The sequence below is a fragment of the Rhinolophus sinicus genome, linkage group LG15 (assembly GCF_036562045.2).
Source record: "Rhinolophus sinicus isolate RSC01 linkage group LG15, ASM3656204v1, whole genome shotgun sequence".
Lineage (NCBI taxonomy): Eukaryota > Metazoa > Chordata > Mammalia > Chiroptera > Rhinolophidae > Rhinolophus > Rhinolophus sinicus.
Genome location: NC_133764.1, coordinates 28,550,811 through 28,577,427, shown reverse-complemented (window position 1 = coordinate 28,577,427; position 26,617 = coordinate 28,550,811). Strand labels below are relative to the sequence as shown.

At 45.8% G+C, this 26,617-nt stretch overlaps 1 protein-coding gene across 4 annotated transcripts in view; it reads left to right on the top strand.

Annotated features, from left to right (window-relative positions):
* ERN1 (endoplasmic reticulum to nucleus signaling 1) overlaps positions 1–26,617 on the top strand; it is an 80,567-nt gene that overhangs the window by 34,240 nt on the left and 19,710 nt on the right. For 3 of the 4 annotated variants that reach the window (XM_019732982.2, XM_019732980.2, XM_074320866.1), the window contains 9 exons: positions 10,125–10,158; positions 11,177–11,249; positions 13,628–13,700; positions 16,077–16,199; positions 19,240–19,341; positions 20,190–20,451; positions 21,706–21,784; positions 22,823–22,988; positions 25,856–25,971. In XM_019732982.2, the coding sequence (XP_019588541.1) occupies positions 10,125–10,158; positions 11,177–11,249; positions 13,628–13,700; positions 16,077–16,199; positions 19,240–19,341; positions 20,190–20,451; positions 21,706–21,784; positions 22,823–22,988; positions 25,856–25,971 (1,028 nt within the window). Of the gene's footprint in view, positions 1–8,541; positions 8,580–10,124; positions 10,159–11,176; positions 11,250–13,627; positions 13,701–16,076; positions 16,200–19,239; positions 19,342–20,189; positions 20,452–21,705; positions 21,785–22,822; positions 22,989–25,855; positions 25,972–26,617 lie in introns of those variants that run through there. The other variant, XM_074320868.1, reaches the window with a different exon arrangement.

The following is a 26,617-nucleotide window of genomic DNA, read 5'->3' as shown; positions in this document are numbered from 1 at the left end:
TCCGAGTTACTTCTGCCAGGGCGAGGATGAAGAACCTGGTAGAAGTTGACTGCCTTTAGTACGGGCGGTTTTCCAGATTACTTTGGAGTCTCCCCAGGATCATCTTTGTCAAAAATGACGTTTGGTAACTTGCAGAGGTTACCTGCAAGAAAACCTGCTGCATCCTCTCCCAGTTCTGATGAGATTTGGATTTTTGAGGAGCTTTTGACTGAATGTCTATTTTAAAATGCTCTCCTCATGAAAACTGAACTCTGAGGAACGTTTGAGACTTTATACCCTACAATTTGGACCTAGAGTCTTTAATGGGAGTGTTCAGGTGTAGATTCCAGAAGTACCTTTCTCTGGAGGGAAGAGTGAGCTGCCACTGGGAAGAAGTATTGCCTCCTCGGTTCACTTAAGCTCATGAACCATATTTGGGAGATTCAAGTTTTGAGTTAAGGGAGGGTGAATGACCTTGTTTCTACCAGTAGTTTTTATAAGAAAACAATAATAGAACGCTAAGCGTTTTCGGTTGTTTATTGTATTCAGACTAGCCCATCTCGTTTCACTGTCAGCGAGGATTACAATCTTCATGTCCTTTTTAACTCATTCCTTTCCCTCACTCCATTTTTCTGATCAGGGCTGTTTTATTGACATTTTTCCCCTTTCTGGTTCCTGACCACCCATTCTTTGTGCCCCACCCCCAGCCCACTCTGGCTCAAGCCATCCTACTGGGGTTATGGAGTTGCCTTCCTCACCACCCTTTATGAATCCTTTTTCTTATTCACTTTGCACCCTGATACCTGGCTCTCTAACCTTTTTTCATAGGACTTGTATCGCATCGCTCTCTTTCAGGAGCCTGCAATCACTTCCTGGTTAGTGCTCTACATGCCACATCACAGAGTTTTCATAGCTTTCTTCTCCCTCCATGGTCTCACTGCCTACAGGCCGGCCCCATTGGCATTCAGAAGGAACATGTCACCCTTACCAAGCCTGTGTCCTCATTCCCACAGAGTAAGTGATGGGTCTTAAAGTCATGTTGTCTTGTCATCGCTACACACTGGGCCAGCCTCTTTTATAATGTCTTTCTCCCCTGAGTACACTAGCCCTCACCGATTTCTCTCACCTAGGAAATCCTGTGGTACCTGTGGCATATACCACGTTTCAGCCATTCGTTATATACTGTTTCATGTAAGTCAGCTTTCTAAGCTCTTTTCTTTATGCCACACAGCGTGGGACAGAGAACCAAGCTCATAGTAGATGTCTGACATTTGTTTTTGAGATGTGTTTGGTAAACCTCAATAGATAATGACTGACATGGGTTTTCATCCTCGTCCTCAGAGAGAGAGGGAGGGAGAGAAAGACGAGGCTTTTGAATATTGGGTATGGCGGAGGTTTACAGGGAGCATAAAGCAGTTGGGACTTCATTTGTGCCCTTTTTGTCCTTAAATACATTTCAAAAGGATCAACCCAGAATATTTCAAATCACCGCCAGAGGTGCACCTGGAAGGGGCTGGTTTGCAGAATTTCTAACTGCTGTGACATCTTCCTTGGACCTGGAGAAGTCTTCCAGCTGGAGAAGCTGCTGGTTTGAAGTGCTGGGTGTGTAGGGTCAGGAGACGGTTGTGCTCCGGAAACAAGAGGCAGGTGGAGCAGGGCAATAAAGCCAGTGCTCATCTAGATTCCACCCGAGCAGCAGTGTGTTCCAGAACTATCAGTGCTCGTCTAGGGAAGAGAAGACAATGACCTTAGAAGGTTCCTGGAGCTCCATTCAGACGGGCAAGCTGTTCTTGTGGCTTCTGTAATCAAAGGGATCTTGTTCCTTCCTACGTGGAAAAAAAGTCTGCCTGGAGCTGCCTCCAGAGAGGGGCCGAGCACTGATTGGAAACAATTTAAACTTTGGTTGACTTCACCAAAGACATTTTTCTGTTTTGCTGGCTTTCCCCAGACCCTCATCAATGCTGATAAGCCTGTGTGTTGGAAAGCCTGATACGGTACTGACGGGCTCCTTCACGCTCTTGGAGTAGATTTCCCTTTGGTCTCGCCACACCCTGTGATATTTATTGTAGGTTCAGGCTGTCAAGTTTTACACTACAGGTGAGAGCAGGAAAAACAGGCATTTCTTTTCAACCTATTGGAAAGGGTTTCCTTTTTCAAGCTTCTCTCTCTCTGTTTTTTAACTTTTCATTTGAGGAAAACTTCAGCATCCACAAAAGGAATGAGACTAGTATCACGAAACCACCTTGTACCCAGCACCCAGTTTCAGTAATGATCAACACATCTCAGGCCCCTTCCCCCACCTCCATTATTTTTAAGCAAAGGCCATACCAGTTTTTCCATACATTTAAGTAATTTTTAAATGTGAGTAACTACACAGAGCTATGCCTGGGCATCTCTTTTTAGCTTTTATCATGTAGGTTTCTGTGTGGAAAAGTCCTTTTTATTAAGAAAGACTTATTTGAATGAGTGTAGTCCCTCTACAATATTGACTACCTTAGATTATTGACTTTCTGTCATTCTGCAGACAGCATTCCCTGCTAACTACAAGGGGAGCAAAGACATGGGCAGCAGTTACACAGGATTTCACTCTCTGATAATTCAGTACATAAGCTTTCTGTACTTTCCTGTGTATATTTCACAGTAAACAAAATAGCTGGTCCCTGACTTTCAAGTGCTTAAAATCTAATTCAGCCCCCAGTTTTTTGAGAACCAAAAAGGCCACATACAATTAAGTATAATATCTGTCCCTTGAGAAATGCGTTATAAGACCCTCCCGAGTGCAGTGGGCGGTCAGTTTCTGATTTCCTGGAGAAGGAAGCATTTGAGCTGACTCCAAAGGTCAAGCAGATTTAGGTAGATGGAGATGGGATGGGAAACGGTGAGCACAGGGGCCGACGTGAAAGCATGGAGGGAGTTTCGAGAAGAGATGTGATCAAAAGATGATCATGGAGAATGGGGCCCTGGTTCTGCAGAGCCTCGAATGCTTAGGCCTGTGGTTCCCAGTCCATGCTGAGGGGCCCCAGGCTGCCACAGGGACCTCAGGCACTGCACCTTGTATGAACTTGAGAGGAATGCAGCAGTGCTCCCCAAGTGCCAAACCCCATGCATGAGGTCGTTTATAGTTTCAACATTGCGCTGCTTGTCCTGTCAGTGATGTATCTTGGCCAAGCTGAGTTTTTGGCAGTTGCTGTAATAAAATCCAGGTACCACGTGAAAATCACTGTAGCGCGGTCAGGAGGGTGGCGGTGTCTAATCTGATTATAAGATTTGGAATACGTGCAGCCCCTGACAGATACACACATTCCCATGAGTAAATTGTTATGGTTAAGAATGAAAGAAACCTTTTTCTTTCAGTTTACATGTATTAGTATTAGTATTTGCATGTGGCTTACGTTGTTAGACCCTAAATACTTCGGTCACTTAGACCTAACTGCTTAATAAATGGAACTGTTAGGTATTTCTCTTGGCTGAGGGCCCTATGAGGAAATTACTGAGACATTAAGGGTACTGCAAACCAAGAAAGCTTGGGAACCTCTGACTGGAACCACAGAGATGGAAGGTGTGGGAGCCATTGTAGAATTATGAGGAGGAAAGGCGGGAACAGATTGGCCTTTGTCAAGCCCTTGCAGGCAGTGGGTGGGGTGCATATGTGAAGGGCAGAGATCTGACACAGGGAGCTGGTTAGGAGGCTGCCGGGTAGACCCAGTGAGAAGTGGTGACCACCTGATTTTGGCAAAGGAGATGAAAAGGAGGACTTAGATTTTGAGAGCTGTTTAATAGGTTGAATCTTACAAAACTCAGCATCTAACTGAATGGGAGAGGTTGGAATTAAGAGAAGGAGAGAGTCAAGGACAACTCAGTTTCCGGGATTGTGTGACTGGGAAGAAGTGGAGCCAACCAGCCCCTGTGGGGAATGTAAAGGAGCCATTTCTGGGGGATCTGACATCGGGTGGTGATACCCTAGAAGCAGTTGGAAGTGAGACTGGGTCATGGGCTCCACAGGAGAATGGTGTCAGATGCCATATGGAGACCCACTGAGAAGGATTTACAAGTGTTTGTTAGATTGTCACTGGAAATTGGCAGTGGCAGTTTTGGTCTTATTTTGAGGGTAGGTGCCAGAGAGCGGTGAGTTGAGAAAGGCACAGAGGGCGAGAAGGTGAAACCCAGGACCCAGAGCAGTGGCTTCCCAGTGTGGCGGAGATCTGAATTACCTGGCACCGTCAGAAATGCAAATTCCCTGGCCCCACGTACAGAAACCTAGAAATCAACACTTCAAAAACTGTAGGTAATTGCTGGTGGGGATGTAAAATAGTACAGACACTTTGGAGAACTGTTTTAGTTTCCTGTCAAGTCAAATATAAACAGTGTGGTTAAGCTTCTACTCCTACATATTTTCGCAACAGAAATGAAGATATATGTCCAAACAAAGACATGTACACAAATGTTTATAGCAGTTTTTTTCATATTTTCGAGCCCCAAACTAGAAATAACCCAAATGTCTACCAACAGATAAATAAATTGTGGTCGGTCCATAGGGCGGAGTACTATTCAGCAATAAAAAAGAAGAAACTATGATACATGCAACTCTGTGGATGAATTTCAAAAACAGGATGCAGAGAGAAAGAAGCCAGACACAAACGAGACCCTGCTGTATGAGTTCCATTTGTGAGATTTCAGAACAAACACAATGAATCTACTGGTGGTTATAGTGGGCCTGAGTTAGGGATATTGCATCCAAAGGGGTATGAGAAATGTTTTGGGGTGACGGAAATTACCTGCATCTTGATTGTGAAGGTGGTTACATAGATGTGTGTGTTTTACGAGACTCATCAAACTGTACACTTAAAGTGGATGCATTAGGAGAGAAAGGAGAGCGTGTGCAAAAGAGAGAGGAAAGCCCAGAGGTTTGGTGTGCTTGTAGGCGGTGGGGGAGGAGTTAGCTAGCCAGAAGGAGGACTTGAAATCCTCCTTGGAAGACTTGGAGATGGGGTACTGCTTGGGGGCTCCAGAGGGATGGTGTGAGAGATCTATTTGTATGAAGGTGAAAACATTGTCCTTTTATAGAGACATGAAGGGAAAGGTGGAGCTGGGCAAACTTGGAGGGTGGAGGGCAGGAAGTTTCCGAGTGCTCCCTCTGTCCCCCTGTACCACAGGAGGCTGGGTTATGTGTGGAGAGAAGGGGGCCTTGAGGCAAGGAGTAAACAAGGGAGCAGAGGCCAACCAGAAAGTAAATTTATCTCCTATGACATGGGGCCCACCTGGCCATGGATATATAATGGTGTCTCCAAGAGTGATTGTAGTATTTTTTTCAGCCGTGCTCTGAGTCTGGGTGGAGGAAAGGGGATTGCTGGGTACATTCTGGGTTGAGGTTGATAGAGCATAGCGGCCGGATTCTTTATTAGAAGTTATCAACGATGGCTCTCTAGGCTGAGCAGGAATAGAAGTAAGAAGGAAACTAAAATATATTGAGCACCTACTATGTGCCAGGCACTGTTTTAGATGTTGGGGAGATAGTAGACAACAAAAGATAAATCTCAGCCCTTAGGAAGTTCACCGTAGCTAGAGTTAAACATTAAATAAAATATACTATACTTCAGAGGTGGTAAGTGTCATGGAGAAAAACCAAGCAGGGAAGAGGGTAGGGAATCCTGTGGGGTAAGAGGTGATCATGGAAGACCTCTCTGAGATGGTCCCATTTATTCAAAGACCTAGGCAGAGGAAACAGCCAATGCAAAGGCCCTAAGGCAGGGACAGTTTGGCAACATTCAAGGAATAGAGCAAGGAGGAAACAGTGGGAGAGTATTCCAGGGTGACAGGATGGGTGGGGAAGGGTGAGGTTGTTTGGGGTTTGCAGGCCACTGTGTGAACATTGGCCTTTACTGAGGGAGACAAGAACCACCAAAGGATTTTGAGTGGCAGAGAAGTATAACCTGATTTATCTTTTCAAAGGATCACTCTTCTCTGTGTCAGGGCACTGACTTGAAGTCTTGACAAACATCTAATCCTTACTTAATCCACATAGAGCTGTCCCATGAGGTTGGTGTTTATTATTGTCTCTCTTTCTCTCTCTCTCTTTTTTTTTCTTTACTGATAAGGAAATTGAGGCTCAAAGAGATTAGGTAACTTTGCTGAGATCACTCAGCTGGTAATTGGCAGAGCTAGGATTTAAGCCTGGGTTTGTCTGATTCCAAAGGCCATACAGAAGAGGAGAAAGGGGGGCGCTTGAAAGACCAGGGGTTCTCACATGTTGGAGTGGGAAACAAAAGGGTGACGGGCATTATAGGAGTCGACTGTGGAGTCTGGCAGCTGATGGGGTGTGCTGGGGGGAATGAGTGTCAGCAGTGTACTTCGAAGCCTGCCTGTCTTCTAGGAGCATAGGGGTGCTGTTAACAAAATAAGGTCATCTGGAATAGAAGCCAGTCTGGGGTTAAAGATGGAGGGCCTGACTTTCGGATGGAGGTGCTGGCAGGAAATAGTGGGAATGTCCCGTTGATCCAGAAAGAAGAGATCAAGAGATGGGGACCTAGACTCTCCCCATTGCAGTTATGGTTGAAGCTGTAGAGATGGATGTGCTCTGTGGGAGAACTTGGAAAGCTTCTCTCTATGGGAGTGGGAAGTGGGGAGGAAGGGAGGAGATAGATGAGAGAGAGAGAGAGAGAGAGAGAGAGGTGAAAAATCAGGCAGTGCAGGGCCACAGAAGCCAAGAGGGGGAGAGACTCAAGGGGAGAGGTGAACCACGAATGGGAAGTGGAATGAAGGGGGCTGCCTCTGACAGAGTGGCCTTGGGCAGAAGGTGCATGGGATCCCTGTGGTCGTGAAGTCGCAGAAAGGGTAGGGCTTTTGGTGCTGATGGACTGAGACGCTAAGGCCCGCAGCTCAAGAGGGGAGCCCAAGGCAAGTGTCCACTGGGGCCCAGCACAGAGGGCGCAAGTATGAGTTTTACGAGAGGATGGGATGGAGAATAAAGGTGAAAAAGGTATTCATGGAAAATAAAAATTTATTTATTTTGGAGATAAAAATATTTAAATTTTTACCCTTAGGAACTTGGACAAAGGAAAGATGAGAACATCTAGTTTGAGTCATTTCTGTCTCAAGTTAAAAAAGAGCATTAGATTAGCACAAAATAGTAACGACGGGTGTCACATAAGCTCACCTGGTTTCTCCAAGTGTAAAGGTTGTGCCATTTCAGGCCTGAGGTGGACCCACTGGAGGAATCGAGTCAAGTCCAATGGCTGCTCCTAGGGGCACCGTGACAGGCTTGTTTCTTCCCGTGTTAATCCAGGAGACCAAACACTGATTTCATCTATTTTTTTTCACTCGTCTGATATCCTTGCCTTTACCTAGAATAACAAATATTTTTTCACTTGTGAAGTAATTGCTGGAAATACCTCATTAGTGTGCCCCTTTTTCCTTATCAGTCTCCATATAGAGTGGCTTATTTTATAGCTGTATTTGTTTATATTCTTATAGTTAGGCCAAGTTTCTTTTCTCATGGCTGATTTTATTTTTAAAGCAAGAATTTTGCCTGTTCCCATTATTAAATCAAAAACAACCACCTGTTTTTTTAAAATGTTGTATGATTTAATTCATATGAAATTTTACATGGGAGACGGTTATATATGGTAATAGAAGGCAGAATAATGGTTACCTCTGTCATACGGGTAGTAGCTAGAGGGGCAGAAACAACCCCTTCTTCGTGTTGGGCTTCAGTGCACATTTGCAGATGATGCTGTTTACTTTTATTTTGCTGGCTTTCCCAATATCTTTAACCTGTTATATATCATGGAACATTTCGAGTATATGTAGGGAGAACAGTAAAATGACTCGCCAGTGTTGTCACGTCCATCTTTAGACAGTTATGACAGGCTGCCATTCTTTGTTTCATCTCTACCCCCGTACAATTTTTTTCCGTAGTATTAAGGCCAATCTCAAATTCTAGTGATTCTTGGCGGGGGGGGGGGGGGGGGGGGAAGCCGTTTGCTGCCCTCTATCAGAGCGGTCTTAATAGTTGTGCTATTACATGGCCTCCAGCCTTGCAGGTGTTTATCCCCAGGGACCTTATTGTGCGCAGTGGATGGGATGCTAAGATAATCAGAAGGTTCCCCTACTGGAGGTCATCTCCTCCTAAACCTAGAGAAAAAGCATGGTTCTTAAACACTGGTGTAGTTGTCCACCAATCCTCCTCTGGCCCCTGCAGACGGCCTGTGTCCTAACTGGAACCTTTCTGGTGCAGGACATTTTGGGACCTCAGGCCTCATTGTCAGGTGACCAGTGTATAAGCTCTAGAAAACCAGGAAAATCTGCACCTGACGACAAGTCCTTGAGAGTGAGCATTCGCTGTGCAACAAAGATAAGCTTATGAACAGAAATCGAAATCCTGCTGGTCTCCACGTCTTGTTTCCGGTGAATTGCTAGAATTTGGCAGTGTCCTCTTCATGTGTGTTTATCTGTGATACTTTTAAGTGGCTGAAACGAACAAAAAAGATGCCCTCTCGACTCTTGTCTTTGGAACATAGCATTCTTGCTTTTCCCGGCTTGCAGGGCTGCAGGGCTGCGTTGAAGTAACCGGATTGTAATCACACCTTGACTGTTTCAGTAGGGTGAGTGCTGTGTGCCCTGATTTCCTGTCTCTTGCATCAGTCTGTTCGTGAGCTTGTGCAGACAGGTGATTAATGGGAACGACAAACATGCTTACTGACTGAAAGTTCCTCCTGTTTCCTAAAATGTTTTTGGTTTAATGAATTGCTTGTTCGCTGCCCACAGACCACATGCAGTGTTTGTACTTCTGTTGTGAACAACTTATGCCTTCATGTAGGAGCTGGGCTTATAAAGCAAAGTCAACATATTATGATAAGGCTTGAAAGAGCTTTCTTTGTCTGAGAATCCCAACTGACTGGGAGAATTAGCTGCCTGTCACCATAAGCAGAGCTGGTGGAGCCTGGAACTCTGTATCCAGAATCTTATCACAGTATGTGCCATCCTTTTCACCATCTTTGAAGTTGAGGCCGGTGTGGCTGTTCAGCCCATGGGGTTTTGATTGCTGGCAATACCTCATTATTGTGCCGTCGCACACCTGTGGATTTTAGCTCTGTTCTAGCCTTGTGACAGCATCCTCCCACCCCACCACCATCCATCCCAAAGAATCAGGAGCGTCCTCTGGATTTGTGCCCAGGAGAATCTAGGGAAGAAGAGATTCTGCCATTTTGACAGAAAAAACTTTTTCCCAATTTAAAAAGTAATGCCTACTCTTGTAGAAATTTGGGGAAATATAAAAAAGGTGGGGGAGTCACTTATATTTCCAACAGAGGTAACTTACAATTCATATTTTTTTACCTCTGCATCTAGTTTTTTCTATGCGCATTGAAGATTTTCACCTCAGCTGCAATAATACTCTATGTACAATGTTATCTTTTCTCCTGAACATAATAGTATAAAGATTTCAACATGTTTTAAAATTTTATAAGCCCTTTTAGAATCCTTAACTTTCTGCCAAGTGGACATTTCATAATTTAACCATATTATTGAATAGTTAGGTCATTTGTAATACTACTGTAAGCATCTTTGTACAGAAAGCACTTTCCTTATTTTGTGTTATTTTTATACTAGATTTTATAGAAATGGAATTAGTGGATCAGAGGGAATCAGGAGAATGAATGAACACTTGAGGACCCTAAGATACCACGTTGCTGCTCCAAAAGGGTGTATCCATTTACCACCCAATCAGATTCTCATCAACAGCAAAATTGATTCTTAAGCCACAGTTTTGCTTTTCCTAGTGGGAATATCTAGTACCACTCCAAGTATTTGGCAAAGTGTTGACTTAGGTTTTAAAAGTCCTTGATGTGTCAGGTAGCGACACTATGACCCATTGTCTACTGTGGGTAGTGACTGGTTCTTCCTTGTATGCCCATCTCCAAGTTATCTGCACGTTTCTTGACAGCAGTTCCATTCTGCTGTCAGTTCTTTCTCCAGTCTCAGGGACAATCATGAAAGCTTACATTTGTACCTTTGTGTGTGTGTTTTCCAAAGTACCTTCACGTACATTATCTCACATAAGTAAATTCCTCAGTTGGTCCTGGGGACTCTCTGGGAATCTTGCTGTTTCAGAGTCTGTCTGATGATGCTTTTGTTGTTCTCTTGCACAGATCCTGTCCTGCAAGTTCCGACGCATGTTGAAGAGTGAGTTTGCTGATTTGCTTCAGTACTTCCCTTTAAGTCATTTTCTATATTACTCAATATTTATGAAGCTAGTTGCTGGGAGTACATATATGTATAAATTTAAGGGATAGTGAGAATGATGGAGGCATAGAGAGTCTTACGGGGGCTACAATAGAAGCCTGTGTTGGGGAGATGGTAGTCAGTTCTTTGGTGGGGGAGGCAATGGTATTAAAAAGGCTTATTTGAGATGGAACTTAAGTCGAGTTTTGAATTGAAGCTTCCAAAGTCCTCAGGAGAGCCTAAGGGTTTAGATCTCTCTCCCTCTTTACTGAGTTACACCATGGAGAGGAAACATGAACGTGACCTGCTACTAGAGTGTGTGTGTTAGAATAAAAGTTGGATAGCACCTGTAAAGGCCTCAAGTGATGGTACATCCTAAGTAGAGAAAAGATTCATCAAGGGGTTTCCGAGTGGCTAAGTATAGTCTTGAGCAGGTTAACTTTACCAAAGATCCCCTCACATCTGCTTCATGGGAAGCCACTGACTAAGAGACCTTTATCTGTCTCCTTGACAGATTCTTTCTGATGCCAGGCTTTCAGAGTCTGCTTTTATTGCCTCTGATTGGAAAATAAATGTTTGTTGAACACTAAAAGTAAATTTGATTGACCTATTTATGTGCCATGCCATGGTATTAAGTATTAATTATTGAAGTTCTGTACTCAATTGACTTGGAAACTAAGAAGCAGATTCACTTATTTTACCTTCATCCAGAGTGATTTTACCCCATGATGATATATTTACTCTCCTACGGTGTTTTACTATTTTTCCATTGCAGGTTGCTTTTTTCCACTCAAGTATGGTATATACCACCACAGGGATATTTTATCTGTGGCCATAGTGAGAGAACAGTGGGTGGAATTGTGTTACACACACACATACACACATCCCACTTTCCCTTTCTCCCTTAATCATGGCTTTGATGTTTTGTTCTGTGCCCTGGGCTATAATTTATCATTGATACTTATTGCTTCATTTCTAGTCCTGCCTTCCTCCCAGATCCCAATGATGGCAGCCTGTATACACTTGGGGGCAAGAATAACGAAGGCTTGACGGTGAGTGTGTTTAGCCTCTTCGTGTACTCCAGCGGTTCTAGACCCGTGATCCTCAACTTTTGCACATTGAGATCACCTGAGAGCTTAAAAAACATTTTGTGGGATTCCAATTCAGGTGAGCTGGAGTGGGGCCTGGGTATCAGTACCTTTTCATCACAACTTCCTAGATGAGCATTTAAATGGCTCCTAGGTTATGTGTGTAAGTGTTTACCAAAAGACATGTACCCAAATGTACTGTGGCTTTATTTATAGTAACCAAGAAGTAAAAACTGCTCAGATAGCATCCATAGTAGACAGCGTAGATTATGGAATAGTATATACAGTTTAGTGGTCTACACCAATGAGAACGGTCCGTGACATGGATGAATCTCATCAACATAAGTTTGGACAGAAGATGACAAACGAGAAAGTCTACACAGTGAATGATTCATTTCTGTAAAGCTCAAAGACAGGAAAAACTAGTCTTATGATATTTTGAAGTTAGAATAATGAATACCCTGGAGGGTCATGATTGGAAACGAGGGCAAGAAGTGGCTCTTGGAGTGCTGGAAATGTTCTGTTTCTTCATCTGGGTGCTGGTTCCATGGGTACATTCACGCTGCAAAATTTAACTGAGCTGTACACTTACGTGAGCTTTCTGTTTGCAAGTTCTGCTTCAGTGGAAAGTTTAAAAAGTTTCCAAGTGATTCGAATGTGCAGCTAAAGTTGAAAACCCCTGGTCTAGACTCTAAGTGGCTTGTGAGCTCTAATTTGTGTATTTTAAAATGATTTAGTGAATACCTGTGACTGAAACAGATGGGAAGAGAAGGGTAAGCCTTGTGTAGAGGTGCGTGGGTTTCCCCTTCAGCATTTCCCTCCAATTATGAGAGCCTCCACTTCTTTTTTTTTTTTTTATTAAATTTATTGGGGTGACAATTGTTAGTAAAATTACATAGATTTCAGGTGTACAATTCTGTATTACATCATCTATACATCCCATTGTGTGTTCACCACCCAGAGTCAGTTCTCCTTCCATCACCATATATTTGATCCCTCTTACCCTTATCTCCCACCCCCCACCAGAGCCTCCACTTCTGAAGCCCTTTGTTAGCCAGAAACGGGGTTGAGCAGTCTGTATTCATTGTCTCATTTGAGCCTCTCAGCAGCCCCCTGGGATGTAGGTGTTATCCCCGTGCCCAAGGTCAAAACTTCAAGTGTTGGACTTGCGACTTGAAGAGCTCTCACTTCCAAAGGATGCTCTGACCACCACCCCACCGTGCCTTCCTGCATTGTGGTTTAGCAGCTCTGGGAACAACGTGTTTCCAGCTTGGGCCCTGAATTGGGAGGCTCAGCAGACCCCACAGGACTCCAGGCTGGAAGCCTTGCCATGACTCTCTGATTCTCAGAACCATCTGGCAGAAATCCAGTCATTACAGCCTCTCTGTGGCATTTTCCCTTTTCTAAGGCTTAGCTTAAATGTTGGGATGATGGGAAAATCCACATGATTAATTATTTAAAGTTCTGTTTATTAGAGCTAGAGAGAAATCTTTTCTTTCTTGGAGAAAAAGGTGGCAGTGCAATAGAAGCAGGTATCTATAGAACAGTTTCAAGAACACAGAATGTTCCAAAAATAAAATATACTGAAACAAACATTCACCAGAAGAGCTCGTCAGATGTCAGCTGTAGACTCAGAAGAATCAGTTTTTATGATGAAATGCAATTGAAATGTGGATACCTTTGAGTTTCTTTTCCTGGCACCTACCATAACTTCCTTTTAATACCAAAAGGTTCAATTTTCTTCTGTTTTTCAGTAGAGAATTATTTACTGACGAGAACTTCAAGACTTGTTTTCCACCTCAACCTCCTGTGTTGCCCACATCATGATGACTTCTCCTTTTTCTCGAAGCTTCAGCTGGGCACAGAGGTTGCTTTTCTTCAGAATTAATCTCGTGGCTCATTCCCACTCTGAAAAGCACTGACATTCTACTCAGTCTAGCTGGCTCTTGGTCAGTTTTCCAAGACAAGAGAAATCTTCCTGCCCCCCTTAGAATTTCAAAGATTGTGTAACTCTCCATATTTGTGTAAGTCTTTTCAGAAAAGGTTTGTGTCATCCCTAGAAGCACTCTGGAAAAGAGGCTTGGAGGGGCCCCCTGGAGTTAGTGTTTACAGCGCCAGGGACCCAGGAGCCGAGGGCTTGTCCAAAATGTTTCTGGAAGCCTGGGATGCCCCTTCTCCATGGTTTCCAGTTAGGAAAACTCCCATCTACCATCAACTGCTTCTCTCTTTTTAGTAAAGTTGGGTAACAGAAACAGACTGTGCCATAGAATTGTAATAATTGCACAAGACTTGGTTAACTTATTTTTTCCTGTGCCTTTTTTCTTTTCTTTTTTTTTTTGAAGAAACTTCCCTTTACCATCCCGGAGTTGGTACAGGCATCCCCATGCCGAAGTTCAGATGGAATTCTCTACATGGGTAAGAGTTCCTGTTTTCCTCACTGATACTTTGAGCTCTGAAATGAGCTAAAATGAGCCCCAGAACCTGGGAAAGTGGTGTGTCTGAAGGAGAGGTGTGCAGTCACCCCCTCACCAACCCTTCTGAGAAAGGTCTTTCTTGCATCGGTTACACTTGTTGGTTACACTTGTTCACGCCAGGATCAGCTGAACAATTAAGAAAGGGTTCCCCCCACTTGGGAACAGACGTGACACCATTAATATGGTTACTCATTTAACAAGCTTTTAGCTGCTGTGTTGACCTACTGCTGCCATTTACAGATTACAACATACCCAGAAGCAATTGGATGAAATTTAAAATGAATACAATAGTCTGAGCCAAGAAAGGGAAGCCGGGGCCTATTAATTATAGGGCTTTCTTAGTATTTCCTGCTATCAGAATATTGGATAAAAACAGCACTTAGCAGCTTGCCTAGATAAGCTGCCTTCATACCTACAGGGGTCACATCTTTCAAAGCATCAGATCTCCTGCTTTTCTTTTACCATGTTGCTGCCAAAATGTCGATAAAAATGCATTTGTAACACAAAGGAGAGCTGTATTTATCTTGAAATCGCAGCAGTAATAATATCCTGTATTTATACAGCAGCTTTCTTTCTGAGGAACTGGAAGTGCTTGCTGCCTATTCATGCCTCGGGAGCTATATGCAGATTTCTGGGCCTCAACTGCAGGCCGAATTTTAAGTTAGGGGCCCTGGGCTCTTGCTTCCTTCCACACCTGGAGAAGGAGGAATTCCACCCCCCTCAGCTGAGTGAATTGAAGGAAGTAATCAGCACAGGCTCTCTCTCTCCTCTGGGCCACCCCCCAGGCCCACCTGACCACCTTCTGACCATCTGTGCCACTCTTTTTATTTGGTCTTCCAGCGTTTGCCAGCGATTCATCACTTATGGTGTATTTAAGATAACTGTTTCCATTATCTTTGTGTGACTCCCTCTTAAGTGATTTCATTGAGCATATTTAAAAGCGTGGCAGTTGCCCAGTCCATCCATTAAAGTGGTAGCTGGGTTATGGAGACTATAATGGTCCTGGAAGTAACCAGAGGGACGCTATGCCAGATGGAAAGGGGTCGTGGTCACAGCTTTTTGTGATGTTTTCACTCTATCTTCAGATCTTCATCATATTAGGATTTTGTTGTTAAGAACAGAAACATATGATCCACGGACAAGTTTCACACATGTAGCCTAGACACGTACGCTACATCTGTTAGAACTAAGTGTAGCTTTAGCAAATTCGAATGCCCTGTGACCTCCCTGGTGTCTCAGTACTCTGCTTCCAAGAGTCTCTTGAAATATCCTGTTTCCCCGAAAATAACACCTAGCTGGACAATCAGCTCTAATGCATCTTTTGGAGTGAAAAGTAATATAAGACCCGGTCTTATATTATATTATTATATTTGATTTGATTTGATTTGATATTAAACACCCAGTCTTATAGTAAAATAAGACCGGCTCTTAATTTTTGCTCCAAAAGATGCATTAGAGCTGATTGTCCAGCGAGGTCTTATTTTGGGGGAAACACGGTAGGAAATTTGGCCAATAAGTTAGGAAGATACAAGTGACCAGAGGCCATGCCTTACAAAACAGAAATGCGCAGGTCGTGGTGACTGTGTTGACCTTCAGATGGGAGGCTCGTGCTTCTGACTCATCACGGCCAGGATGCTGTGGTGTACCTGCTACAGATGTGTATTATCTTTGAGTGTTCCTAATAGTTTGTTTGGCTGTGCCGTCCACCTGTTCATACCTTGTAATCAGCTGAGCAAGCTGAGAGTTGTAGCCTGTGGCTGGGGAATAGCTTACTGGTGGGGGACCAGGCCGAGATCATTTTGGCCTCATTAGCACCAGGTTGCGACCAACTCCACTGCCCAGGCACCGGTACCAGCTAATTAGTTATAAATAGTAACTGTGGAGCCTCTTTACAAATGGGCTTATTAGTAGGGATGTTGAGATATCTGAATAGTGATTAACAGAGAGAGGAACCCCTGGGTACATTTCTCTGTTCATATAGATTCTAGTTGAAGGGACAAGGGTTACCCTTTACAAGCCAGACTTGTAATATTTAAGGCCACTAACCTAAGCAATAAAATCTATGAGCTTTTAGGTTTGGAGAAATGTTTATACATGATTAGGTTATTAAGTTATTAGACCCAATGGCCCAAGAAGTTTTATTATCGCCACATGACCATTTACCTTGTCACCCTCGGAGCGCAGAAATGTCTTCAACATCTTAAGACTTTCGGCCTGTCTCTCTGCACAGAGAATATCTTAGGCTGCTTGTTTGGCAGTGATATTTTTTTCCATAGGACGAGTGTAAACCACTGTGTGTCCTTGTGATCTTTCTCAGGTAAAAAGCAGGACATTTGGTACGTTGTTGACCTTCTGACCGGGGAGAAGCAGCAGACTTTGTCATCAGCCTTTGCAGATAGTCTCTGCCCATCAACCTCTCTTCTGTATCTTGGGCGAACAGGTAAGAAGGAACCTTTTGTCATGTACAACCTGCCTATTTCCAGAAAGGACCTGAAGTAGCCTCTCCATGGGTCTCTGCCTCTTGGCTTCTTTTTCTAGAAGGTGGCCAGATCTGTCTTCTCCAAACACAGATCTTACCATGTTGGTCCCCTTTATAAGACACACCCCCTCCCCACGGCTCCCCATGGCCCAACGATCACAGTCCAAAATGCGCACGGCCCTCAAAGCCATGGAGCCTGCCACCTCTTCCGCCTCCTTCCTCGCTGCGTTTCCCTCACTTCAGCATTTTCCAATCGGGATTATGTACCTGCGGTTCCCAGAATAAGCAGTGCTGTTTTTAAGTCTTGGCCCAGTGGGTCCCTCTCTACCAGGTGTGTACGTTTTTGCCTGTCTGGCCAATGTGCTCTCTCCCTTCACAACTCTGCTCCCTCACAAAGTCACCCTGTCTGTGAAGCCTCTTCCCCAGGTACAGCGGCTCTCCCACTGTCGGGGTGCACACAGTTGTACGGGCCTCTTGTAACGGCCATGTCACCGCCCATCACTGGCCCTTTCCAGCATCCTCAGCCCGCTCCTCCCCACACCACATTATCTCTCTTCCCTTTTCAGACTCTTCTTCTTAACACTCATCATGATATATTTCTAAATTGCATTTGCCTATTTCCCGCCTCCCCTACTAGACCATCAGTTTCCTGAGGGCAGGACTTGGTTTTGAGCGCCTGCCGACACGTAGCAGGTGCTCAGACGTTGGAGCGCGTGGGTGGGCAGATGCGAGCCTTTCACTGTCAGGATCTGCTGTGTTCGTCGTATGTGTGCAGCTCCTGACATCTACCAGTATTCCATAAAAATGGTGGAACGACTGCTGAAATAGAGCTAAAAGGGGAAGCAAGAAAATATTTAGAAGGAAAAAATTATAGCAAAATCCTAGAATGAAATCATTATGCTTGAACACTCGATTTAGGTATAAACATGTAGGTAGCCAAGGCTTTTTAAAAGAACCTTTCAAGTGGGAAGTGGTGTTTTTCTAAGAATGAGTGAGACTTATTTGGGGCCCTGTGGAAGCTGGCTGGGCTCTCCTGTAACTAGGGGGCAGGTCTCCGTTGTTTCCATTATCTCTTGCTGTGTGCAAACCATCCTAACTTAATGGCGTCCAACACCAGCATAATTGCTCACAATTCCGTGGATGAGAAATGCAAGAAGGGCTCGACAGAGACGGAGGGTCCGTACTCCTCACGCTGTTGGCTGGGCTCACTCTGATATCTGGGACCTTGGGTCAACTCTACCCAGACAGCCTGGACTTCTTTACATGGTGGCTGGGTTCTCCTCTTGAGTAAAAGTGGACATTACAGTGCCTCGAAGGCCTGGGCTCCGAAGTTTTGGAACCTCACTTCCACTCCATCTGTTGGTCAAAAGAAGTCGTGAGGCCCGCCCAGGATCAAGGGCTGGGGAAACAGACTCGCCTCTGAATGAGAAGACTGACCTGCACGTCACAGAGATGGGTGGTGGTGGGGGTCGTTTCAGGCATCCGACCGCAGTCCTGCCTCTGACTACAATAGCTTACAGCCCTCCCCCATGCAGAATATCCCCATCCCTTCCCACGGCTCCCAAAGTCCAGTCACAGCATGAATCGCAAACTCCAGCATCTTGTCATCTACCTCGGGTGTGAGGGTGGGCGAGGCTCCTGCACCCCAGCACCACCGTGCAGCGGTGAGACACACAGGATAGCTGCAGCAAACATTCCCATTCGAAACGGGAAGGAATGAGAGGCACACAGCAGTCCCGGGTCTTCGGGGTCTGGAATCCAGCCAGGCACCGGTTTTCAGGTTCCCCTCCTCTGAAGGCAGGGAAGATTCTCCATTTGGGCCTGGTCTTGCCTTCTGGGATTGGTGCCCTAATATATTGTTCTCAGCAGCTCTTGATCCTGCCCTCTGAGAAGTCCTGTCTTTTCCATAAGAAGTGGTTAGTGTTTTGTAACTTTCCCAATCTGTGTCTTGTCTGTTGAAAGTTGGGAATCTAGAGGCCTTTGGATTTGGGGGGTTTTGTTTTCATTTTGAGTGTCTCTGGTCCTTTTAGTCCATACTGATAATACTGCTTTAAAAACTTCGTGGACTTCACGTGGGTGCAATTATTGTCTACTCCATTGGATTAAAGCCACCCCCCAAATCTCTCTACTTGGTGTGTGGACAACACTCTTACAGTTCTTAGACCCTCTTACCTAGCAGAGGGTCTGTGAAGCACCACCTTGAATTTTTCTGAGGTCTCAAAAAAGGGCCTTACTGCCTTAGCCTGGACTTGCTCTTCGCCCTAAGGCCATTGTTTACATTGAGAACCTTTTCCAGCTGGAGTGTCAGCCCTGAACCCTCTATAATTCCTCTGTGTTCAGCTTGAAAACTGAGTCGTTTCTTCTTTAACTTCTGTATCTTGAATTATGTCAGATGCAGTTAAGAGAAACCACTTGGCACTTTCCACATTCTGCCTGGAGATCTCCTTAGCCAGATCCACAAGTTCACTGTACTTTCTATTTTCCAAGTTACAGTAAGCAGTAGCCTTACTAATTGTGTCACTACTACATCACCTTTTTAGCTTCCAATAGCAAGTTTTCTTACTGCTCTTTGTCTCCATGGCGACCTTCCAGCCGCCATCTGCCACCTGGTCCCAGTCAGTGCCATATGTTTTCGGTTTTTATTATGGCACCTTCCCACTTACAGGTACCAATTTCTAATACTAGCTCTCTATTGCTACATGAGAAACTACCCCGAAAGTTAAGTGGGTTAAAATGATGCCATGATATTGCTGAGGATTCTGTGAGTCCTGAGTTCAAGGACGCAACAGTTAGCTTGTCTCTGCTCTGCATGCTGTCCGCTGGGTTCCCTCCTGTGTCTGAGACTTCAGTTTCCCATGCGGCCGTTCTCTTTCCACGTGGATGGCCTGGACCTTTTTTTATAGGCAACGTAGAGAGGATTTGTCTGTTGTAAGTTAGGTGAGGTCAGCACCTCAGTAGGTGCCGTGGCCCCTCTGGTAATGGGCTGGCGTGTGTTCTCCAGAGTACACCATCACCATGTACGACACCAAAACCCGAGAGCTCCGGTGGAACGCCACCTACTTCGACTACGCAGCCTCGCTGCCTGAGGACGACGTGGACTACAGTAAGTGCCCCGGGTGGCTTTGCAAGGTCAGGCAGGTCTTGTGACCTGTGAGAAAACGATTGTCCCAGAAAGCTGGATTTTCTTGAAGACGCTCTCAATCACCAGGTTCTGGACTTTCCATGGACTTACAGTAAATGCTTCATCAGTCAGGTGCCGGGGTGAGAAGTGTGGAGGGGAACCCAAGTAAGATGGTGGTGAGCTTAGCCTGAAAGGAGGGAGGACGCATTCTGTTGAGTCCCTCTTTGTCACAGAAGGGATTTACTAGAGGCCCATGAGAAACAGAATTAAACATCAACTTGTAACACTAACAGCTCACTCCCTAAATGTGGCTCACCCCCAGTTGCTTCTCTAGTAAACACCCCCCAACTCAAATGAAAACTAAAAACCAATTTTGCCAATGTTAGACACTGGTGTCTAAAAGAGGGACAGAAGCCCCCTCTGGGTTCAGATGTGGACAGCGCCAGTGGTCAGCTCCAACGTCCACTTCGATTGATAGGTTTGAAATGATTGCTGTCAGATGCCAGATTCAGAGGCCTCTCCCCTGGCTCCTGCCTCCTCAGTGTGTCCTGTCCTCTCACTAACTGAATGGAATGCTAAAGAGCACCACCAAGTAAATGTCCTGCGAGAGGCTGGTCCCATGTTTATGAGCCAGGCAGCTCGCAGTGTCTTGATATTGTAGAGCCTGAGCACGTTCACTGGAAACGAGTGAAACTGTTCGGAGGAGATCTGAGAATACTCCAGAAGTCTCGGTTCCTCTAGCTGAGTGGTTGCAACTTGCCAGGAGAGGAGAGGATGTGGTTGCAACATGGGGTGAGACTCGACTTGCTTTGTTTATCTGATCTGTACAGAGATGTCCCATTTTGTGTCCAATGGCGATGGGCTGGTGGTGACTGTGGACAGTGAATCTGGCGACGTCCTGTGGATCCAAAACTATGCCTCCCCAGTGGTGGCCTTTTATGTCTGGCAGCGGGAGGGCCTAAGGAAGGTGATGCACATCAACGTCGCTGTGGAGACCCTGCGCTATCTGACCTTCATGTCTGGGGAGGTGGGCCGCATCACCAAGTGGAAGTACCCCTTCCCCAAGGAGACGGAGGCCAAGAGCAAGCTGACGTGAGTCGGGGAACTCGGGGCAGAAGAGGGCAGCTGTGACCCTGGCATCCTGGTCCCGCTGCAGTGTGGCACACCATACACTGAAAGCCAGGGCTCGGGCAGACAACTCTGAAGCCGTGAGGGATATAAAGAGCCTAGACTGGCTCATTCCGAAACCTTAGAATGTAAGAATTGGGGGGTACCACGTGGCGCTTCAGAATTCCTGCATATGAACTGAGTTAAAATTATGGCTGGTACTCACAGTACAATTTGGATATATCTCAGGTGGTGAAATACAAAAGGTGTATTTATTGTTCAATTTTCGTGTTTTCTAAATTTTCATTGTTAAGGTACATTTGTTTTAAAAATCAGGAAAACAGTATTATGGTGTGTGTGCCTAAGACTCAGCAGACTTGCGCTATTCACCCCCACCTGTTAATAGGTCACTTAGCCTTGCTGAGCCTCAGTTTCCCACTTTACAGAGCTGTTGGAGATGATCAAATAAGATACTGTATATGAAAATGTTCTCTGAATTGCACACCACCACTCAAATGTAAGGTATTTGTTGAGAGGTTTCGAGAAATTAGTAGACCACCAGCCCCAAACTCGCTATTGACAATAACCAAAAGAGTCTGGAGGTGCGTCCCCCACGTTTTCACACTGACACCACAGACAGAAGCCAAACCCCACCCCTTCCTTGATGCCCCAGACAGAGCCAGACCACCTGGCTGGGGGACTGGAAGTCTCACCCAGTTTAGAATTTTGTGTGCAGCCCTTTGCTTTAGGCATCCAGATGAGAGCAGCTGGCTGTTTCTCAGGGCTTCCGTAGACCCTGTAGACTCCATAAGCATCGCGCCGCGCTGGTGATTCTGGTGTCAGCTCGGTCGTCAGAGCGTGCTGGTCAGGGCCATCTTAGAGACTGTGGTGGTTACCAGCAGTCAGTCTCTCCCAGATGAGCATGGCACACAGTCCTTTATGCAGGCCGTTGTGGGGTGGTCTAGTGCAGCCCTGCCATCTGCAGGGAAGGAAACCAAAGCTTGCAGTTCGGAGACTTGTGCATGTTTTTGTAGGCAGTGAGTGGCAGCTGGGGCCTGCGGTCTATTTCTCTGGCTCCCAGGGGAGTATCCGTACCTTCACCCTCCAAGAATGCTCGGGAGTCAATCTGGTTATTCCTCTCGGTGGTATTTGGGACCGCGATTCTTCTCCAAAAAGCCCCTTTTTGTGGGATCCAGAACTTAAATGACTGTGGAATGCATGTATCTGTTTTTCTCCTAGGCCCACCCTGTATGTTGGTAAATACTCTACCAGCCTCTACGCCTCCCCCTCCATGGTCCACGAGGGGGTCGCCGTTGTGGTAAGTCCACTATGCAGGGCTCACAGATGTAGCCTCCTAACTGCTCCTGTTCCATTTTTACAAAGAATGACTTTGAATCACATACATATACACATCTTGTTGGTTTAAAATGCAAGACACAGATCTTAAATCCTCAAAAACAATTTCTACACATACCACCTTCTACTTGAAGGAGAGCTCCATGACCAAAGCAGCTTCCCTAACCTAGAAGCCCTGCTCATTTCCCTTCGCTTTTGTGTTCAAGTCTAAACTGCCCTGTAAACACCAGTTCACAGCCCTCCTCAGCCCCGTCCCACGGTGCCCTCCCCCCACACTGCTGGTGTCTAACCAGGTGCATCTTCTCCCTCATTTCCAGAAGTGCCTTGTTCATCTTTCTTAGCCTTTGTCCAGGCTGTGCCTCACACTTCAAATGCTCTCCCTTCTTTCTTTTCCCTACTCAAATCCTTTTCATCCTTTTGTGACCAAGCCTCATGGGCTCTCGCCAGCCTACCTCCAGCGCTCCATCACTGAGTGTCTGAGGCCTCATGATCCTGGATGTTCGTTTTGGTCCTTACAGTGTTTGAGCTGTTTGGTTGGCATCTCTTACCTTTCCAATGAGTTGGTCAGCTGCTCCTGTGAGCAGGGCAGCGCCTGCCTCCATTGCAGCTCCAGCAAAGCCCGAGCCTGCTGCTGGCTCGGGGCTGGAGCTCACTCCCCCCTAGTCAGGCACATGGATTGTGGATTGGTAGATACCCAAACATTCTCCTTCACTTATCCTGCTGCTCACAATAGCTGCTTGGAATTTCACACACACCCTTTCTGTCACCCAGTTCCCAGACATCAGAATTTAAAAAGATATCCATGTTAAAGACAGTTGTCACATCCTGAGGGAAGAGCCCCTCCTGCCCAGTCTTAGGGCCTTTGTGTCTTGCTATGACTGTCGTGGCCCAGCCCCACCCAGAGGTATGGCAGTGCCTACGGTGCTGAGGACAGCCATAGGGAAGGTCTGCTCTCCTGGAAGGCCTCACCCCCAGGCCTCACCCCATTCTTTCTTCACAGCCCCGAGGCAGCACTCTTCCTTTGCTGGAAGGCCCCCAGACCGAAGGTGTCACCATTGGGGACAAAGGGGAGTGTGTGATCACACCCAGCACAGATCTAAAGTTTGACCCCGGGCTCAAAGGAAAGAACAAGCTCAACTACTTGAGGAACTACTGGCTTCTGATAGGTGAGAGTTGGTTTCTCGTTGCCTCAGGTCACGTGCTGCCTCCTGGTGGGCAAAGCCGGCCTTGCTGGTGATGGTCAGCCACGTACTCGGTTCACGTCCCAGTTGATCTTTCAGACCATGAACATTTTTAGTCCCACGGGAAATTAACAAGATAGTTGTGTTGTCAACTCAGTTTTCAAAAATTGTTTAACTGATGTTCCAAAATTTAAGTACAGTCATGTGTTGCTTCACAGTGGGGATACGTTCTGAGAAATGGGTCGTTGGGCGAACACCACAGAGCACTTACCCAAACCTGCATGGTACGAGCCTGTACAGCATGTTACAGCACAAAACAACACGGGATTAAATCAAAGCACAAGAAAAAATGACGCTATCAAGAGATGTATGAGGCTGCTGCCGGGATAACACTGCTTTCATCGAACTCTTTTTATAAGTAGAAAGGATACACTCTAACTGCTACTGAATACGTAAACCAGTAACATAGCCGTGTATTATCAAGTATTATGTACTGTACATAACTGCATGTACTAACTTTTATGTGACTGGCAGCATAGTAGGTTTGTTTACACCAGTATCACCACAAACCCATGAGGAATGCATGGCGCTGTGATGTCACGACAGTGTCGCTCGGTGATAGAAACTTTTCAGCTCCATTGTAATCTCATGGGACCAGCGTCATACATGTGATCTGTCATTGACCAAGACGTCATTATGAGGCACATGACTGTGATGTCAACTTTGTGCGATTACCTGACACATCGAATGTCTGTTATGTGCCAGGCATTGGTGCCAAGCACTTTTGAATACAACTTTCTCACAACAACCCTGTGTGGAGTAGGCACCCTGGTCATTTCCACTTATAGTTAAGGAAACTGAGGCCATTTCTATGGAAGAATTCACTCGGAGTTGATGTGGGCAGAAGGGTGGGGTTGGGGGGAGAGGGTTGAAGACCAGGAGGGATTGAGGGTGGTGAAGAGTGAAGAGGCTGGACCTGGGTCAGGGAGCTACGGCCGAGTGTATGCGGGGAGATCCCTTTTCCTTCTCTTCTGTTGCTGTTGCCATCACTAATGGCCCTGGAGCAAACGGGAGACCCTGTGAGCCAGCGAGATAAGAGATGATAACCCAAAGGCAAGTGAGTGTGACAAATGAAGGCAGAGATGAGAGGAGCTGTGTCTCTGGCAAGTGTCTCAAGTAATAAAAGCAGGATAGAGTTTTCTTGAATCTGATTCGCCCTTCCTGTGCCCCCACCCCAATTCTGCTGCCTCCTAGCCCCAGAGGTGGGGATGCAGCCCCAGGGGTGGGGTGGGCAGCAGGGAAGTGGGGGTGCCCGAGTGTACAGGGGCTAGTGAGATTTCTCCTGGCCATTCTCCCTCTTGGCGCTCTCCGTTGACTGGTCCCTGGGCGGAGAGAGGGCAGGGCTGAGCGTGTAGGAAAAAGGGTGTGGGGCAGCATGGGAGAGTATGGGGCCCAAGAAGCCACAGGATCTTCTGAGCAGTGGGATCTGGATGGGGGGGTGTGTGTAACTGGGTATTGTGGAGAGGAAACTGGGTGTACTGGAACCCTTATCCTTCCCTTAGTAGCTGTCCAGGTCTTGTTCTTCTATGTTCTATTCTTCGTAGACATTTTTCTTTTCGTTACTGTTTTTACTAAATACTGGGCAAAGGAGATGAAAAAATAGTCTGCATTTTTTTTAAACAGAAGTAGTTTGGAAAACATGCATGAATGGGCCCTTGGTAAAGAAAAAAAAATAGCTGATGAGCAGAGGCCACTGACATGACAAGGCTACTTAGTTTTATGTACCAGTTAAGGGAGACAGAGATTGCCTACCAGTGGTTAAGTGAAACAAACAAACAAAAATAAATAAAAATTTAAAAAAATAGATAAAGAAGTGAAATACATTATTGTAAATTAAGGAAAGGTGTATGTAAGACTATAAAATGTGGAAAAAAGTCTTCATGGCTTAGTCACAAATATATATCCTTTTAAAATCAAAAGGTTGCCCAAGTAGGAAAATTGAAAAACCCAACAAAGTATCCAGAAGTAATTAGGGAAGCATTTCACAGTTCTGAAGGCCCTTTTGAGGCTCTCCAAGGCCTCGCCATTTTTAAATAAGGCAATGGGACTGCTTGACCATCTTTGTGTAAACGGGGCCACAGGTGAAAGGGACAACTAGGGGCAGTTCAAAACAAACTTAGGTTTCCCTTAAAGAACAGTGTGATGTTGTCAATAGAGAACTGACCTAACCAGGATTTTTCCAGATCAAGAAATGTACGTGGCTTGGACTGCGTCTTGTCATAAAACCTTCATAGGTTTGGGAGAACAGCAGAAAGATCATAGTGAGATGCGATCTGCTCTCAGTGAGGAAACAAACAGGCCCAGTGAGAAAGATGAACTGGCTGTTTCGCGTGGTTTGTGGAGTCATTTCGTTTTAGAGCTAACCAGATTACCAGGCTATATCAAATCCTTATTTTATTCAACCTTTTCTGTCTTAACAGTAATTTACGCACCACAGATGCTCACTACATGTGTAACAAACACTAGGTATCTTGAAATAGTGTAGAGAGCAGTGAACAAACGCTGAGAGAACCGTCACCCCCTATCCTTCTTGTAAATATGTCCTGTTGCACTCTCACGAATCACTTACCACTTCCCGGGTTGGGAGCTCACATTTAGATAACTGGCATAGAGCTCCACCTGCGCACATTGAAATACCAAGATGGGAAGTAATACCTTTAGTGGAGTGATGTCACAAAACACTGAAGGGAGAACTTAGAATGAAGCTTCATAATGCTTCAGCAGCGGGCAGCCTAAGTTAGGATTACCTACACAAGTCTTGCCTCATGAAAGGTTTTGTTTTCCTCTCCTAGGACACCATGAAACCCCGCTGTCTGCGTCTACCAAGATGCTGGAGCGATTCCCCAACAATCTGCCCAAACACCGGGAAAATGTGATTCCTGCTGACTCGGAGAAGAGCTTTGAGGAAGTGAGTGGGGAAGTGAACACTTGATTACTGGCTCTCCGTGAGGGGTTGGGGGGGCGTAAGGCATTGAATGACTTTAGAGCTCGCAGTCTATTCCGGAGGGAAGAGGAATGCACAGGAATCCATGGTAAACCACAAGCTGCTAAGGACTGATGGGGAGGAAGGGGGTGCAATTAGCAAAGGCTGTAGGAAAGACAATAGGACCGAATGGTGGGGTCTGGCCTGGTGGGACAGAGCCAGAGGGCACTGAAGGGAAGAGAACAGCAGCATAAAGGCCTGGAGCTGGGACTAACCCTGGCGTTTCCAGCTCTGAGGCTGAGGAGACAGGCCCGACCAGATCCGAGGCTACCAGGTAGGGAACAGTAGGAAAAGAGATCACATGGCTACAGAGGAACCATGCTACCAAGCCTTGAACCAGCCTGGCAGCAGAGCGAAGTTGACAAAGAAAGGAAGTGGGGAGACCTGAAGTTCTGAGAACCCAGGAGTGGCCTGCTTTGGTTGCTTTGTCTGGCAGGGACGCAGGACAGCCGCAGATTTGGAGGTTGGGCAGCAGGGAGGCCTACCCAGGTGGTAGCTGCCATCAGGTTCTGACCTGGGCTGCCCTGGGGAGGTAGAGTGTGTAGTCAGGGTCAGCTGGAGACAGATGGCC